At 32.1% G+C, this 19,505-nt stretch overlaps 1 protein-coding gene across 2 annotated transcripts; it reads right to left on the bottom strand.

Annotated features, from left to right (window-relative positions):
* Positions 1 to 1,407: 1,407 nt before the first annotated feature.
* LOC100257222 (uncharacterized) lies at positions 1,408 to 11,315 on the bottom strand. 2 transcript variants are annotated; one of them, XM_019221716.2, is made up of 8 exons: positions 10,840 to 11,315; positions 9,675 to 10,043; positions 9,316 to 9,575; positions 5,849 to 5,966; positions 5,315 to 5,686; positions 5,062 to 5,193; positions 4,003 to 4,131; positions 1,408 to 3,883 (listed from the first exon to the last, which is right to left on the bottom strand). In XM_019221716.2, the coding sequence occupies exons 1-8, from the start codon at positions 10,975 to 10,977 to the stop codon at positions 1,571 to 1,573; spliced, it is 3,831 nt and encodes a 1,276-aa protein (XP_019077261.1). In that variant the 5' UTR covers positions 10,978 to 11,315; the 3' UTR covers positions 1,408 to 1,570. The 2 variants fall into 2 exon arrangements, with proteins under 2 accessions (XP_019077261.1, XP_003632681.1); XM_003632633.4 differs by having other exon boundaries at positions 5,849 to 5,990; positions 10,840 to 11,313.
* Between the last annotated feature and the right edge of the window lie 8,190 nt (positions 11,316 to 19,505).

The raw sequence follows: 19,505 nt of genomic DNA, 5'->3' as shown, positions 1-19,505 counted from the left end.
TTATAAATTAGTTTCTTTTTTAGAATGATTTATAAACATTATACATGTAATAAATTTGTTGCAACTTATTAATAAGAGCTTTATTTTAAAAAATCTTGAAATTTAAAACCATGTAAATAAATGGGTTATATATGAGGTTGAGTTGCAATTGTGTGTGTGAGTTAAAGACTTGTATTTCAATCTTTTTGGATGTTCCAAGGTGAAAAACTTGGTGAACGTCCGAAAATGTCCAACAGGCATGTCCCGGATTGATTCATCTCATCATTCAAGCGGTTCATCTCATCATTAGGTTAAAAACTTGGTTATGTTTATGGAAAATTATATTTGTATCAATCAAAACTCTTTTTATATTTATCCTTTTAATGAAACTTTTTAAGGCAAAAATTGTTTAGCATTTAGAATTCCCTTGGTAATGTTTCTAAAAAGTATTTAAAGAAAAATCAATCGTCTACGATGTGTGATTAAAGAGAGAAAAAGAAAAAACGGAAATTCTATGGAGCAATTCTCATATTGATTTTATTCGATTTAACAGCATAGCACTTAATTGATGATTCATTTGTAAAACCTTGGAATGATGATTATGTTTGGTTTTTGAAAAATTTGAAGGAAAATATGAAAGAGAAAAAGGAAAAGAAGAAAAGTATAAAAAATAAAAAATAAATTTAAAGTTAATAAATTATTTTTATATACTTTTTAAATTTTTTTCACTTATTAATTATTCCATTAAATAATTTAAAAACATATAAATTTCTTAATAATTTTATTTATATTTAATTTTCTATCATATTTTCCATAAAAAAAACTAAATATAAAAAACTCTTTTTTTTTTTTTTTTTTTCCTTTATACTTTTAGGAACCAATGTGTTTTAGAGTTGAATCTTCTTGGAGCTTGAAAACACATTTGTATTATTAAAAGGAACTTAAATACACATCTTGCTTGAAACTTCTTGTCTATCTTACGTGGGATAATCACATCTAATCCTTAGTCAACTTACAGACTGTGCTGATAACGACAAATTCTTTAACATATGGAGGTGCATCCTAACCCCAAATCGTGACATGTGCCAATCCACCGCCACCAACACTGTCCTGGGCGGATTCGTATGACAGAAACTTTCTCAAAAGCGTAGCTGTGGTATCTTCACCGAGCAAAACTTAAGAGCACGAGAAATGAGAAAATTCAATATTTATTGATCTTCCGGGTCTTAGAGCTGTGGATCCAATACCAAAATGGGAAGAGAAGAAGAAGCACTACCAACAAATGTTTCATTCATAAAAAACGTAAAAGAAAAAGGGAAAACCGATGGTCATACATAAAAGCTTCAAACCATATAGCACTCTTTCAACCCTTTTTTTAACCTCTACATTAAGAAGAAAAAACAATGATAGAATTTGACAACAATCAACTGAAGAAAAATATAAGCTAAAATTGGAACTTTTCAGAGGAAGATTATTCTGTACCGCATTACAAAGTAGTACTCAAACTTCCATAACCAAATAAGAGGAAGAAGATAGGGACTGATTCTCAAAAAGCCATCTCACCTCACACCTCAACAACAACAACACTACATTAGAAGAATGAAAACTTCATCCCGTTGCTTGCTGCAAACAAGTTGTACTCTTCAATTGTGGTCTCTTTCTTATTGCAAGCATGATCACCATCAACATGATCTGCTGAAAATTTTGAAGAATAATCCCCAACGTTCCCTTCTTTTGAAGGCACAGGGTTCACTTTATTTCCTGTTGAAAGAGCTACAGGCCCCCCAAAATGGAACAGGGAAAAGCTCTGGTTTCCCGTATGCAACTTGGCAGAGTTTCCGTTTTGCCCATCATCTCCATTTGGTGGTGCATCTGTTGGACGAGGTCCTGCTGAAGGCACTCTCTCCTTCTTCGCCTCATTAAAAGCTTCTTGTGCACCACCCGTCTTGAAAATCTTCTCTTGCTCCTCTGAGTTCACACCATTTGCTTTGGTAATTGGATGATAAACTGGAAGTTGACCTGGATTCAGCACCGGCGGAGTTAAATGCTGCAGGGCACTATACTGCATACAGAGGCGTGAGCTCCCATTTAAACCATAGCCAAGAGGGCTAGTGAATAGATAATGATTGGGATGGGGGAATGGCATTAATCCATTAGCAGAAGCTGCAGGCCAAGAAACTGGATTCTGGTGGTAGTAACTCATTGTTGAAGGAGCCTGAAACATAGGATAATGCAGATTCTGTTTATGCATTGTAGGAAGCATGCCTTGATGTTGAGAACCCATACTAACATTGGGTTTTCCACTATCAAGATTTTGGGCAGTCTTTGTAGGTGCATTCGCTGGAAGGCTATTTCTGGCACTATCTGGTGAAAACCCTGCCGACATCTTGCTTCTAAAAGCCTCCTTTCCATTTTCAATCTGTTTTTTCTCCACAACAACCTCATGACACTCAGGGAAGCCATTTTGAATGCATACTGATGTTTCTCTTCCTTCTGATTGTTGGCTGGCATCCTCTGAATCTGATGTGGATGAGGATTCCAGGTTCAGCGGATTTGAAGAGGCTGTGTTGCTGTCTCCCTCACTGAGGCATGATGAACAGTTATCAGAATTGGATGTGCTGCTCATTGTTGGCTCAGAAGTCTCATCCAAGCAGGGGTTCGTCATAGAAGATAATCCAGTTACCTCATCAGCAGCTTCTGTTGAGTAGTATGGTTCCTTTTCCCCAACATGAAACCCATTCTGACAATCAGTGTCCATTATGGAGCTAGAGTTGCTTGATTCATTCAAATGATTATCCGCACAATTAATTTCACCAGAAAATGTAGAATCAGATGACTTAATCAGATTATCAGGTTCTTCCATTTCTTCAATCCTGAAACTAGAGGACCTCAACGTAACATCAGAGTCTGAGTTGCTCCGGGGATACTTCTGTGATTCCATGGGCTCCCAAACTTTCTTGGTATGAAGCAAATTGCCATGAGGATTGCTCCCTGCAATGGTCTTGCTTTTGGGTCTTCCACAACTCTCACGTATGTAATCTGTTTGGCTATACTTGTTACCACGATAGAATTGCTTAGAAATATCCAATGCAGATTCTGACTTACTCACAGATTTTGTGTCACGACCTAATCTGATGGTAGAAAGCTGTGGCTCAACCTTTGCTCTGTAATCACTGTGTTGGTTACAGCTACAAGAATGGGAGTCGTATCTGTCACTCATCCTGTTGTTTGAACAATGAAACTTCTCACCAAACTTATGGCCACAATTTCTAGCGTTGGGCTTTGTGGCATTTATCCTCGATTGCCTATTCAATCCATTGACAGTCCGGGAAGGAGTCTCAAAATTATCGCCATGAAATCTCAGATCATTTTTATTAACTATAGCTCCGCTTTCTGAAACAACTGCATAACGACGTCTATCAGACCACTTCAAAGCTGGATCTAGCTGAAAATCTTTTCTAAATTTCATTCTCCGACGAGAAAATTTTGAATGCTCCATCGCAAATGAACCAGTGCCATCTTTCAAATTAGTACACTCCCCATCAGCACTATCATAAGAGTGGTTTTGCATTTTCGAAGTAATATACCCATTCAAGAAGTGTTCATCTTGAATATATGGAGAAAGAGACTCAGACAGAACAGTATCACCTGTTTCACTGACTGAATCACTGTTCATGATGATGTTATTTGGCTCCTCATCAACACTTAATGATGATTCATCCTTTGAAACTTCAGGATCAACAGAACTTTGGGTGGATTCAGAACATTTCTTTTCTTTATCCCTTTCTTTCTCTTTTAATCGTTCCTTTCTTCGGAGCTTTTTCTCTCTTTCTTTGGTTCTTCTCCTCTCCTTCCGTTCTTCTTCTTCCCTCTTTTCCTTCTCTTCTTCTTCAAGAAGTTTCATCTGTGGAGAAAAAATAACACAGTGGGTCAGAACCATCCTCAAAATGCAGGAGATGACTTTCCTTATTTTTTATGATATCTGGAGGAAAATGTGTCCTAAAATATCATAACTATTAAGACCTGCTTTTCCAGGGTGATAATTTCTTTGCATGCAACATGAACACGTTCTTCTAGCAGTTTCAGTGCAAGACAAACAAAGATGCTGTGGGCATTTTGACGTGCTGTTCCTTCTCTGAAAGCCTTTTCAACCTGAAAACAACAATGCAGAATTAGTTGCAGAACTGCTAAACACACCCATACACATGCATTGTTTCAGTTAGGGTTTCAATTTTTTTTTTGGGGAGTAACCCCAGCCCTAAATTAATAAGATGGAGAAAATTTTGAATTAACAATCAACACTTATAAACCACAGAACCAGCTTCTTCTTAATCCTGATTTATTCTTCTTAAGCAGAATATGGCATTAAAGCCCCAACAATAACGTATGATGGACATCCTAAGTAGAGGATAGACCCCATTCATTTCAACCAGGCAACCAAAACCTCTCTTCACACCATGTATTGCTCCACATTGAGGGCAATCTAGACCATTGAAATCTTTTTATTTTTTTAAAGGTTGTTAAACTATTCAATAAAATTGAACAGAATGTCCACTGATAATAGAAATAAAATGGACTACTGTTGCTCCAAATTTTTGCCAATAAATTATTATTTATAAAAAGCAATAGAGAGATATCAAGCTTATCAATGATAAAACAATTGCACAATAATATTAAGGCATGTTGGTATCCTAATTCCTAACTAATCCCAAGGGGATATAGTTATTAGTATATCTTAATAAATTATTATAGACATATCCTTTACAAAAAGATGCATTAGGTACCATTTAACTAGAGTCTTATAAAATTGGAATTAGGTGTCAGAAATGCATTCAAATGATTCAACATAGATAAACCCAGGCCACAGCAAAGAGGCTTGGGTAGCAATGGACAAGATTAATTGGAATTCCTTCAGGATTCTCATGAGGGCTGAGCTAACTACAGTGCAATTTTTTGTTTCTTTTCTTGATAAGATACAAAATGTTTATCAACCCAACAATGTGCAGATCCATAAAAGGCACATACACAAAAACACATGTCATTGTGGATGAACAGAATGCAGAATCAGTAGAATTAACATGCCTGTTCCTTGAAAATAACAGTTGCAGCATCTAGAAGAAACTCTCGAGCAAGTTCAGGACTCTTCGCATGTTTTTGGGGACGGGAGCATTCTCCATCCAACTCATTTCCGTCCTTGTCCATGGAATCATCATCCTGAAAGTGTACATGGGATAGAGCTATGAAAACAAAGAAATTGCAAATATTTGTCAAGGAAGGCAATATATCTTCTAAATGCCTAGGAAATCAGCAGTCAATAAGCCAAATGAACTCGGACCTCTTCTTCCTCAGCCTCTTCAGCATGCTCAAAAAATCTTCTGATACTTTCCCCTCTCGTGATTGTAACAAAGCCATCCCCAACTACAAGTCTGCAATGCACACACTGTTGACCCTTTAATGCATGAGCTTTCACAGAGAGTTCAGAGCAACGACCATCTAGTTTCCAAGCTCTTAGAGTGATATAGCATGCTCCCAAACTACCAAGATCAAGGCCATTCACTCGAACACTTCCATTCATGCCAACATTCTCAAATTCTAAAATATCAGATTTTCCTTCTCCTGTTCCAACTGCCCATTCAAAGTGATGATACGTGCCCACTGTATCTGTGAAGGTCTGGTGCCAATCTGCCTGGATTGTATTGTCTGATACCTGGAAAAGAGTCGATTAAAATCATGTCACACTGACTGCAGCATCTATAGCCAGTCTTACAGAAAACTTATCAAAACCAATTAGATGGAGTTTTACAAGGAACCTCAATCTCAAAAAGATTTCAGAAAGAAAATCAGATACACAAAGGGTTGGGAAGTGCACCTCATATTGGAAGGCTGTATCTGCAACACAAAACCAAGTGGTGCAGCGAGGTTCTTTCCGCATGCGCTTCAGCTCCTTTAGCTCCTTGAACTCCCGAATAACATTTCTTCTGCAATCTCTGCAAAACCTCTTGCTGTCAAACCTGTAACATGAACATCAAATTCTTAAGAAAAATATAACTATATAATACAAAATTTCATAGAATGACAAGTGGTCAGCCAATCAAGGGCACACTGATATCCCGCAATAATTTAGTAAAGGCTTTGCAACAAGAGTCCATATTGCACACTTGTAGAAGTGACCTAACTATATAATAACTTCATGAAAGAATATATGATGAGTAAAGGTTTTTTGCTAAAATTTCCTCTATTTAGGATGAGAATTATAAGAAGGGTATTAACCATGCTTAAATGACCAAATGCCACAATTCAGATGGCTCCCCTGTCACAATTTGCTCTACTGGTGCTACAAAACCCTCCTGATGGCATTCATGTCTCACATCGTTTAATTAGCATCCCTTCTCCATTTTCTCAATCTTCTAAACTTTTTCCAGGCTTATCTTATGTGGTTTGTTGGCACCAATTTTCTGCTCCATCATCTTGATGATGCTAATGCCAAATAGGTCAGTTTTGTTGTGTTATCCACTTTATGTGCTTAAAGCCATCTCAATTACCCACGCATAGCTCTACCTTGGTATTCGAATGTTCCCTCCTGGATGATTAACTCAAAGGACCAAAAAGAAGACATTTTCATGCAGCATCACCTAGCCAGAAATTGTCATCCAGATTAAATCCATGATTTATTCATTCATTCATCTCTTGACACATGAATAGATACTTGATCTTTCTACAAGAGGAGAGACTGGAGTTTTAACCTATGACTCAAGTGATAAGATTAGTGTAGGATGCAAAAAAAAAAAAAACTATATTAAGCTAATAGAAGACTCCATATAAGTAACACCAAAAAAAAAAAAAAAAATGGACTCAGAAAGGATTCCATATCACTTCAACTAGGTTTTTGGATCCATAAATAGAACACTGAAACCTGTCTGTTAGAGCACAGATGAAGACTCTTCAAGGTCATCTCTCCCACTTTTTCATTTTTTTTTTTCTGGTAAAAAAATCTTCTTTTTGAAATTATAGGGAAGAACAGAAAGGCTATATGGCAAATGGTTACATTTAAATATGCAGTTAAGCTCACATCTCTCATCTCCAATTTGCAGAAATGTTATTTGTGTTTCTTAAACTTGCTTAGGGTCATACTGTATAGAAGTAGCTTGTTCACCCAGATAATGAGGAAACCTACCTAATGATATAACCTGCCAAGTGGAGGAATGGTTCAAGAGGTATCTACAACTTCCACCAAGAAATACGTGAATCAGTTTTCTGGATCCAGTTTGAAAAGTTGTTAAGCTATTGGGTTCATCTTTTTGATAGGCATTAAGCTGTTGGCTTCCAGAAGAATAATGTATTTACCAGGGAAGAAAAATGACTCTTGATCCTTGATTTCCCATTACCTGACTTGTTTCACGACTTCTCATTATCCTATAAAGGCAGCAGAGAATAAAAAAATTTACAAAGGGACCCTTTTTTAGAAAAAAGGAGTGAATATATAGAATCTTATCCCAGGAATTAGGATGTGAACAGTCTCAATGAATATGGAAACTCAATAAAAGGTTGAAGGGAACATCACATTCCTAGGGAAGTGGATGCTGAGATTCCTCTTTTTCACTAAATTTATGCATCCATGGTTTTCCATAATCCATAACATTTAACGGAAGCAAGACGAAACAAATATGATAGTTGTGATACAATCAGGTCCATCACTTTACTCTTCACCTTTACAAGTGGGTTACCAATGGCATTTTTCTCAAATTTGTTTCTCTCTGCATATACTAGACTAATAAGTAATGGATGGAGCAGCCAATTTCTAGCTGAATCTGGGGTAGAGTGAAACTCTTTTTACCAAGAAATCATTGATCATTGCCACCCTATTCTTGGAATTCCCAGTCAGTGAGATTCCATGTCCTTCTTGAAGTAACCTGCTTTAGGAGCTAAAGAGTTGCTTAACAAGCAAAAGGTAGTGCAGATTCAGCTTCTCTATCTCCCTATCGACATGGACTCAAGCAACTTGACACTCTTTAGGCCCTAATGCATCCTTCAAAACCTGTTACATCCTCTAGTGAATGTGATCTTCACACCACTGACTCTCTACTTTTTCTTGTTTTCCATGAAGGACAGGGAGTGCCACTCAATCACCCTTTATCCATTGGATTTTTCCCAAGGACGCCTTAGAATAAAACACACAATGCTGAATTACAAGGAAATGGATGTTCATGCAATCCCACAGCCTGGGGGAACAGAACAGAAATGTTTTTTATAAAAAGAAATAAACCTCCTCAAGCACTGACAGTGTCAAGGTTGTTCTACACACTTGAGCCCACCTGCGAAAAAAGGCTAGATGTCTATCTTACCAGTCTTCTTGAATAAAGCATGGTATGGTTAAACTTGACTTCAGTAAGTAACTGTCCTCTAGGAACACCAGCGATAAGGATATTTTCAGTCTTCTAGCGAGAAAAAGGATTACCTGGGTGTTTTGATATGTCATAAATGGTTATCCTAATTAAGTCAGGGCATTATGCTTCTAACTGACGAGCTCATGTGATTTCCTCTTTTCAAAGAAGTATTTAATTTATAGTTAGGAGATTTTCTAATCTCGAAGATTATCCAATGTGAAGTACAGCTCATGGTTGCCCCTAGGAACACCGAGCTCCAGAACCTTTTCCAACATTTTGAACAACAGTCTAGCTAGAAGCCCAGGAGCAGGGATCACAAATCTGACTTGCAAATAAGACTGCTTTCATAGAAAGATGTTTGGAACGCCCAAGATGTTGGAATGCCCCTTCAATGTAGCTTGTATATAATTTATAGTTTTGATCAAAGTTCATCAGTTCCCATTAAAAGGTATCACATACCATCACAATGCGGTGTTTGACAACCTTTTATCATCTCCTAAACCAAGAACAAATGACCCCCCATTCCTTTGATCCAATCTTAGATAGGCAATCTGATACCAATCCAAAGTCTTTGTTTTGATGTTGTCCATCAGATAGATTGTTATTTTCTCAATTTAACTGCACGCTTACAACTAAGAACATCAAAAGGTCAACATATAGTTTGACTTTGCAGAGCATATAAACTACACACCTTCAGTTCTCAAACATCAACCTCAAGACTATCTAAATCCTCTATAGACACACAAATGGAAAAGGGATATCTTTCATATTGTCAAAAGAAGCAGTTGCCTTTCTTTGGTTGCTGTTATCAGGATGAGCACCTTCCATTCTAACAAATATCATATCAGTGCAAATAACAGCAGCCTACAACTATCCATCTTTTCCCATCTGCCTTTATCCACTGACTTTGAACTACTTGCTATAAGAGATAAACGGATGGCTAAACACACACCTGTACATTAGCCGCTCAATAAAATCCTCTTCCTTCATCCTGAGAAGAGACTGCCTAGTCTCTTCTCCGAGCGCTGACCAAAAATCCACTAATGTGTCGCAAGAAAGTCTGGCAGTATGCAGCGCACATGTCTCCCTTGTTCCATGACCTCTGCCATAACCCGCCATTCCTTGGCTTATCCAACCCCGACCTCCCCCACCACAGGCATCAGGATAAAGCAATTCACGTTCCCGTTCCCTTCCACGTGCACTGTCAAATACCTGATTCAAGTGAAAGGTGAGCGCCTGAAAATGCCAGATGAAAATAAAACCATGCAATAAGAATCAAATGAATGATAAAAAAACTACAATGGTACTTACATTTTGGAGTCCCTTGAGAGAGTGTGAAAACAGAAAAGAGTCCAAGAGTGTCAATGCTCCATCCCGAGTTGTGGTCAGGCCTCCCCAAGGGTGAACTGATGGATCTTGAGCTTCATCTTGGCACCCATTAGTAGTACTCAATACACCATCATTTTGAATCTTTAATGCTCCTGATCTGTGGTTAGGAAGTTGCCCACCTGCTCCCTCCTGCTGCAAAGACTTTCCATACATGACAATCTGCAGAAAACCTTCGAGCAATAGCCCATTGCATCTAGAGCAGTACATGTTCTTACGAGCTTGCTCGAATAGAGTTTGCTTATCAATTCTCAGAAGCTCTTGCCGAGCTTGGGGTGACAGCTCACTCCAGAACTACATCACAAGGACAAAAACACTTGGTTAGTAACTACTAATTAGTCTCTCTCCTGCCTAGCCCATAGCCTGAATGCATGTCAGAAATCATCACAAGAAATTTGCCACTTCTATCCATTAACTCACACAAAGAAGTAAGGCCTTCTCTAAATCCTGACTAGAAAAGGTAAACAGATTAAGATTCAAACGCATTTCCTTTTAATGTGTGCATTTTGGTCGGAATAAAATTTGTAACCTTAGTTTCTAAAGCTGTTTCGTTTCCAAAAACCAAAAAATTCATTTGAACCAAATCAGATAACTAAAATAGGCTAGGCAACGAAATTTTTTGTTTGCTTGGTCCAATCCACGTAAAATCCAACACCTAGAATTTTTATTTCTTTTCCTTTTGTAAAATTTTCTTAGCAACCAAACAGCATCTGGTAGGACAGCACGAAAAACACAATTCCGCTTTATATATAAACATTCAAATATCTACAAATCTTAAAATACAAGATTGAAAGCTTTTTATTCTCTATAGTAAACCACATATATATGAATACATAAAAAATAAAAAGTTGAACTACAAGGCGCAGATACCAATGAAAACTGGATCTGATAAATCAAACACTCGCTATCCAATCAAAACAAGACATCCAGCAAACTAGGCGCAACCCTAAAACCCTAAAACACCTTAAATTGAATTGTTTGAGCTGTGAGATCCAATTCAAAACCAAAGCAACCATCAAAATTCGCACAAAAACCAATATAAAATCAACAAAACGATACAAAGCGATTCAAATTAGTCCAATAACCATACCTTCTGGAGCTGATTGAAACTGATATCGTCCCGATGCTTCGACCAGAAGCCATTGTACACCGTCGATTGCGCATTACTAAATTGATTATGTTGATGATGGTGATGATCATTGCTGTTCCTCTGCGCTAGTCCCGGCATCGTTAGATTCTCATGGATTCAATCCTCCATTTGACGTTCCAATTTCGACGCCGTTACCGCCGTGTAAGGTAGGGATCGATGCCGATGGATTTGACGGTGGAAATTCGAAATCTGGTTCGGTGTGTACCGGATTCAGCCTTTCAGATCGTGATGGATTGGTATGAGTGGGTCCGATTGCCGTGTGATTGAAATCGGACGGCTGAGGATGAGGATCGGCGATGATTGAAAGAATTGGAAAGGAGAGAATGAGGACGTAGGGGTTTTCCGCGATGAGATTTGGTGCTGTGTATTTTTAGAGAGAGAAAGCTAGAGAGAGAGATTTGTTGAGGCTTTATAGCAAACCAGGCCACACACAGAGGTTGCACGGTTAAAAGCTGAACCCACTGTTACATTCCTTCTATTTTTTCATTTTTATTTATAACAAAAATTACAATAAATATTACCCACACATTTTTATAAATTATATATACATATATATTAGCTTTTCTAAGAAGTAATTATGTCTCCAAAAACGAATTTAACGTTGAAAAACTATAATTTTTTTTTCATCCAAATATTATTAAAAAAATAAATTAATAAACAAACTCTTTTGAAGCAGTGTAAAGTGATTGTTCAGGAGGAAAGTGAAAAATAAAAATAAATTTTAATATATTTTTATGTAATAATAATTGCATTTAATAAAATTTAGTTTTTATAAGGGGTGGAAAGTATAATTATTCAAAATTATGTATTAATTTAGGAATATTATCATTATATTTAATATTATATAAACACAAAATAACGAAATTGACTTTATTAAAAAAAAAATGCAAGAATTTATATTTGGAAATAGAAAGTGAAAAATCAGAGGTGGGGTGAAACCATTGGTGAGATTAGTGGGGTAAATTCTCGGCGTGCAAAGCGAGTTTGGACACGTGGCGAAGTGAGGGGCATTTTGGTACCTAAAGAATGCTGTCTTTTTCAAATGACCAAAATGGCCTCATGTGGTGAAAAAATGTGTCTCTTGCCACTGTGGACACAGCAAGTACAGTTCGTTTTCTTTTTGGAGCCTGGTGGCGGAGTCTAATGTGCGCGGCCCATGGTCCCCCTGACGCTAACGTGCACGTTGTCTTCTCTTTTTTGGAATAAAAAATGATTTCTAATTTAGAAAATATTTTGATTGAAATAGTTTTTAAACCTTTGTTTGAAAAATAGAGTGATTTTTTTTTTTTAATAAATTTGAAGCGCTTTCAAATAATTCATTATAAAATACTATAAAAGATAATTAAAATTCTATATTTGAATTCTTAATATAAAATTATTCTTAAAAATAATTAAAAGGCGCATGCTAGCAAATCAGAGGGGGGAGTGCTCCAGTGGGACAGGTAGCTTAGGGAAGGTTTCGAGAGCCCAATAATGGACTGCCACGTGTTTTGGAAATCTCTAAAGCCGTTCTGCACCAGATGGGGCATTGTGATTGGACCACAAAAGGTTATATTTTTTATAATTTTGATCATTATAATGACGTGTTCAGGAGGGGGAACAAAAGAAAAAATATTGAAAATAGGAAAGAAAGAGGTTACAAGGAAAAAATTAGAATCAAAATGTCATATCAATAAATGGAATGAAAATTAATTTAATTAACATAATATCCATATATAAAGAGATAAAATATTTTTATTTTAATATTATTTTTTGCATAATCCTTATATTAATCTTATATTATGAATTGATTATATCATATAAAAATGTTAGATATATATAAATAAAATAAAATAAAATTTAAATTAAAATATTTATAATCTTCTTTACAACAATTTCATAAATGGTTATTAAATTTATATAATTAAAAAATTAAATATAAAAATATTGTTCATTAATTTGTATTAGAGCCTATCCTATACTAAATTTATTTTAAAAAATTAATATTGAACTAAAAATTTAAAATGAAAATTAAATTTTGCCAATTGGTTTGCCCATTTTTAAAATTTTAATTAAATTTAAATGTTAAAAAAAAAAATTGACAACGAAAGATGTTGAAGGATGAAGATGAAGAGAAAGGAAAGAAAAATTGGGGGAGGAAGAAAATGAGAGCAAAGGAAGAAGAATTGGATTAGGGTCCGGTGGGCGTGTGGAGGTAAAATAAAAGGGTAAGTTCGTCATTTTACATGTAAACTTTATTTTATTTATTTTTAAGTTGAATACAGAGGGAAATAAGATGCGCTTGTTTAACAACTCTCCTTAACATAAAAAAAGGGTCAAAATCATAAGGGTCTCAAGACTAATTACTAAGTATAAATTAAGAAAATATTCGAAATTATAAAAACAGAATTCCTTCTTTCATTTGATTTAATCAATCATTGGTTAAAAATATATGGAAAATAATTCAAAATTTTTAAATAATTATTATCTTTATTTATTTTTTAAATAATTTAAAATACATACATTTTTTTAATGAGTTATATAATTATTTACTAAAATGTCTCTTTTATTTATCATGTCATTAAAATACTATAGAACTATTTCATGTAAATATTTTGTTTCATTTTTTATATATTTATTATTATTATTGTTAGTATTTGAGCATGTTCACTAGTATCTAATATCCACACTCTTCAAATTATCTTATATTTATGCTTGTTTTTTCTCAACTTTTCCTTGGAAGTGTTTGTTTCTAAGGAAAAAAAATCTCAAATGATAATAATAATAATAAATAACATATCTAAAATGAAGGAAAACATTTACATGAAGGAGTCTATTTGTCAATTGTTGTTGATAACATAACAAGTAAAAGATGAATTTTATAGAATAATTATATGACTCATTAAAAAATGTACGTATTTTAAATTATTTTTAAATATATGAAGATAATAATAATTCAAAAAAATTGGGGTTTTTTTTCCATATATTTGCATAATAGGAAATCAAAACTCATTTTTTTTCTCAAAAAAAAAAAACCCTTATTTAACAACATCTTTAAAGATATTTTAATAAATTTGAACCATTTTTAAATGTCCTACAATTTATTTTTAAATTTTTATTTCGTTTTTCCTACCAAACCAACCACGTTTTAAAATGTTTTTACCTTAAAAAAAAATTCTATCACATACTTAAAATTAATTTAATATATGTATTGGAAAGGAAGATCATATAAAATATATGAAGTAAATAGCATATGGTGTGTTTGGATTGATACTTTAGACATCCATCAATTTTTTTTTTCTTTTGCTTTTTAAATAAAATTTATATGAATGAATCAAATTGTCACATTCTTTTAACCTTCAAATATCACAAACTCTACCATCGGTTCTCTCTATTTTTTTTTCTTCTATCATCTCATTTTGTTGGGTCAAGCTGTCAATAGTGACTGATGCCAACATTTGGTTGACTACTCTCATTTTCTCTCTATTTTCTTCCTTGTCATTTCATTTTTCAAGACTAACTATAAAAAATGACCCATTATGACACCTAATTTAACATCATAACTAATTTCTCAAGCCCCCACCTTTTTCTTTTTTCTTTTTTCATTTCAATATTTTAAAATTTTGTATAAAAATGATGGAAATCAATGAAAAATGTATTTTAGGGATTTTATATATAACAAAATTTGATGAATGTAAAGGGAGTTTGATGGATTCAAAATTTTATATATATGACAAAATTTGATGGATGTAATGGGAGTTTGATGGATGGACTTTCAATTTTTATTTTTAATTTTTCTAATTTGTTCGTTCGTTTACATGAAATGACCAAAATACCCCCCTCCCTCCCCCCCTTTTTATAAATAATATGCCTCATGTAAAGCCTACCGTTGTCTTACCTTTTTCTTCCTTTCTTTTTTTTTTTCTTTTTTTAATTTCTTTCCAAACGAACAAAATTGGACTCTCGTAATTCTTATCACTTACTTACCAAATAAGTGATGATTTTAAAAAAATAAAAATTATATAACAACTATTTTGACTTTTGATAATTATCTTTCACCCAACAATAACAATATAAAAACGATGTTGCAACCATATTCTTCTAATTGGTCGAGAAATTCTAAGAGTAAGTTTTCATTTTAGACTGGTCATGGAGTAACTTATTCTGTGTATGGGACTTGGGGTTGAAGATGTTGCCATTTCTTTCCTTGTCTTTGTTTTGTTGTGAATGCATGAGAGTATAATGTGGTCATTTTCTAGAAAGATGGGACGGCGTGCTGAATCTTCTGATTATGTGAAATGACTAAATTGTACTGTAGAGGGCTATAAGTAAATGCTATATACTCTTCAAGCTATAAGAAAATAAAATTATATATATATATATATATATAATGAATTGGATCGAATTGGAAAATGGAAAAATTTGTACAAGTTATACGTTTCGTCACCACTTTGTGGAAAATCGTTAGGTATGAATATGTTAGATACCTGTGACTCTATTGATGAAATAATATCTCTCTCCAAAAAAGCATGTTTTTTTTACCACCGCACAAATAAAATATTTTCTTGCGAATGAACAAAATATTGAGGAATTGTCCATATGTAAAATCAGAATTATTGATATAGGCTTTTTCCACATAAAAAGGGAATCTTTTGTTGCAATAGAAGCAGAAGTAATGCGGATTATTTAAGCATCGAAGTCGATTTGCTTTATAAAAAGAAGATATCAATGAACTTCTATGAAATGGTTTCACGGGATTCAGCCAATTGTTTTGGTCATGGGATATCATTGAGAAATAGGAATCCGTGTTATCAAAGGATTTCCTGCGATTATTTCTACTTGTATTAAAATTTTATTTTTTAATTGATATTTTTAACGTAAGTGGAGATAACAATGAGACGAGTTTTTTCCCCTACCCCACCCCCTAATGGGATGAGTTTGAAATTTAAATAAACGGGTTTAAGTTTTTTTGTTTTTTGTTCAAATATTACCTTATCATGTCTCAATCATTCTGATTATATATAAAATTAATTTAAGTTGATTTTTATTTTTCTTTTTTAATGTATAGATAATAATAATAATAATAAAATACTCATCAATAAAATAAGTTATAAAAAAGTAGGTTAATTGATTAAAAAAATATTTGAAAACCAAATTTTGAAATTTAACATTTTACCATTTTTTTGGTTTTATTTAGACAAAAATATCATTATGTTTTTAAAACTTATACATAAATACTTGAAATAATAAATAATACTTTATAATAAAAAACATGGAACGTTTAGATTCACGATTTAGAAATTAAATCAAATATTTATAAAAAATTATAAAATTTTTATTATTTATAAAATATATTTATTTGAATATAATTAAAAAAAATTATAAGACAAGGTGGAGATGGGCACGGGTAATTATTTTGAATGAACGAGGGGGCCGTACCCAACCCGCCCGTAAGCTATAAGTTAGAGAGCAGTCTTCAAACAAACCCATACATTTCTTTAGTATTTGTCTGGTTTTCCCCACAAGGTAAATGGAAAATAAAAGAGGGAAACAAGGACAAACAATCATAATAACATCAGGAGAGATAGAGTAACATACCCATCTCTTCAACTGAGATCTCGCATGATTTCGAGCCTTTGACTGCTTGCCGTGCGGAATTACATGTAAGGGGTGGTCAACTCAGCCTGTGTCTGTTTGCTTGGAAGGAAAGAAAGTTACCGTCACAAGACTCACAACCTTCCCACCTTATATTTCCAATCCAAATTCCAAATTGTTTGGCCTTTTTCTACTCACGGTTTACTTAAGAAGCCAACATGAACATCAATCACTCAATTTCATAACAATAGACAGATCCTAAGTTCCTCTTTATAATGTTTTCAAAAATAATTTTTAGGAACAAAATTATATTTGAAAAATCCAAATATAAAACAACAGTTCTCATTATATTTTCATTTTTCATAATTTAAAAAAGAAAATTATCAAAAAATATATATTTTTATTATTCATAAAAGATTAAATGATTCAAAATATATATATTTTGAATTAATTTTAATTATGGTTTTTTTCCATCAAACACGACAATATTACTTTTGTTTAATATTTTATTCTTATTGTATTCTTAAAGTTAAACATGATTAAAATTATTAGACTCACAATACATCGTGGTGTGTTTGATTGTAAAGAAAATCAATTTGAAATTAAAAAATTGGAAAAGATAAAAAAAGCTATCATATTATAAATAACTTTAACAATCTTGTTTTTATATTTTTTTTTTATGTGGGAATTCTCATATTTTAAACACAATTCACTACTAATTTTATTTTTAAAAACAAAAAATTGGGGAATGCATCAAGCAAGTATTAACAAACAAGGTAATTGAATGATTTAAATTATATTTTTCGTATTTTATTTTAGAACAAAAATTATTTGTGTTATATTTGGTTCTTATAAAAGTGTAGTGAAAAGAAAAAAAATAAATTACAAATGATGATTATATTATAAAAATATAAAAAATCAAATATAATTAAAATTAATAAAAAATTTATGTATTTTTATATAAAAATTTAAAATAAATTATTAATTTTAAATATATATATATATTTTATCTCTATTTTCTTTTATTTATATTTTTTTCTCAAATTTTCTAAAAATCAAACATATTCCAGAACCGATGGATTGAAAAACCCCTTCCCTGATATTTGTTCATCATTAAAATACAATTCTATAGACTACAATGACATACTAGCATGTTTGATCACCGAGAAAATGTATTTAAACAAAAGAAAACCAATTTAAATTTGAATTTGGAAGAAGCAAAGTTCTTTATCACTTGTGATACCGTGTTGCACACTCAACTTCGCCGAAAGAACCAGTTTGGACAATTGAAGCATCTAAATGATTTAATGTTGGTTTTCTTTTGGGAACGAAAACGATATTAAACCTAAATTCCTAATTTTCTTTCTTAGTCCTTCAATTTTCCACAGTTTTCCTCGGCGACAACCAAACAAAGCGTGACAAGGGAGAGATATTCAAATCAGAAATCATATCTTATCTGAAGATTCTTGTGGAAAACATGGGGCCAAACAAGCCGTGCTAAGTGCTAAACTGCTAACGCGGTGCCAAAGCAAAACGCAGCGTTTCTGTACGGATTCTTCCAGAAAAACTTTATAATTGCGAAGTGGATTTTTATTATTTCCTTTTATTGCCCTTTACGTTGAATTGCAAAAGTTAAATTTAAAAAAAAAATCCAGTTGGTGTTTTTATTTTTAATTTTTATTAATTTGAATAAAAAAATAAAAATATTTAATTTTTTCTATTAAGTTATAAGTAACTTAATGTTGTTAACATACTATTTTTAATTTAATAAAAATATTAAATATTTTTATTTTTTTATTCAATAAAAAAACAAACATTAACTTAATTTAGACAAATAAATCATCATTTGAAATCTTGAATGTATTTTGTTTTTATTATTTTTTAAAAATCAGAATTAATTTTATATTATATTTATATTTTTATAAATATTTAAAATATTTATTGATTGTATTTTTATTTTTAATTTATAAATTAAAATTTTAAAAGTAAAATTCACATAAAAGTAGGACCATATATTATATTTTTAAACTCATGATAATAATTTTTTTTTTAAATCTATATTTTTAAGCGCGTTTTTAAGAATCCTTGTTTTAAAAGCCTCATCATTTTTTTGTTTTTTTATTTATAAAAAATTAAGTTAATAAAACGTTTTAAATACTTATACTATTTGAAAAAAAATTAAAATTCATTACCTGAAATTTTATTTTAAATTTTTTTAAAAGACTTATTCATATTTTCAAACATTTAAAACTAAAAGTACCAATATCATAATAAAAAAAAATATTTTTAATTATTAAATATTAAGAGTGAAAAGTGATAACATGTCATTACAAACTATTTTTAAAAGTTTTTTAAAAAATTTAAGTTTTAAGAAGAACAAATAAAATTAAAATTGGAGCCGCATGCTACCAAAAAGAGCACCTAGCATTTCTTCTCTACTTGAATGACCCATGAACCTCAATGGACTGGTTAATTAACATCAAGCATCATTAGTATCCTTAAATAAATTAAGTTTTTCTAATTGTTAATTTATTATATTTTATTTTTTCAATCACAATGAGAAACAAGGATGATTGAAAATGTTTGGTAAAACTCAATATTTATTATTTAATGACTTAAATTAATTTTAAGTTAAATTATATTTAAATTATTGATTTAAAATTTATTACTTAATTCTTACTTTAAATATTAAGGTGATTGAATAAAATTAACTTAAAACTTTTTTTAAATCATTAAATTGACATATTTATTCTCACAAATTATAACTAGCACAAAGAATATCGAGTAATAGTGAAGATTGTGAAATAAAAAAAAAATTATAAAGATAATTAGGACAAATGATGATAAAAATATTAAATAAAAATATGAACTTAAAAATAAGTTTGTTTTCACTTATTAATTAAAATTATTTTTTACTATAAATCATATAATTAATTTATTTTATTAAATATATTTAATTTATTTAATGATTTAAATTAAATTATTAATTTACTTTAAGTCATTAAGTTAATTTTTACCGAACACTCACTATA

Source organism: Vitis vinifera, chromosome 8, assembly GCF_030704535.1.
Source record: "Vitis vinifera cultivar Pinot Noir 40024 chromosome 8, ASM3070453v1".
NCBI lineage: Eukaryota > Viridiplantae > Streptophyta > Magnoliopsida > Vitales > Vitaceae > Vitis > Vitis vinifera.
Note: the sequence above shows the minus strand (reverse complement) of the source record. Positions and strands in the feature narration are given on the sequence as shown.

What these genes read in the sequence shown, in the direction of transcription:
- LOC100257222 (XM_003632633.4), bottom strand. Translation starts at nt 10,977, where the DNA reads ATGCCGGGACTAGCGCAGAGGAACAGCAATGATCATCACCATCATCAA. An exon ending in GTTTCAATCAGCTCCAGAAG is followed by an intron (nt 10,044 to 10,839) that starts GTATGGTTATTG and finishes CTTGTGATGTAG; the next exon opens with TTCTGGAGTGAGCTGTCACC. An exon ending in CTGTTATTTTCAAGGAACAG is followed by an intron (nt 4,132 to 5,061) that starts GCATGTTAATTC and finishes TGTTGTTTTCAG; the next exon opens with GTTGAAAAGGCTTTCAGAGA.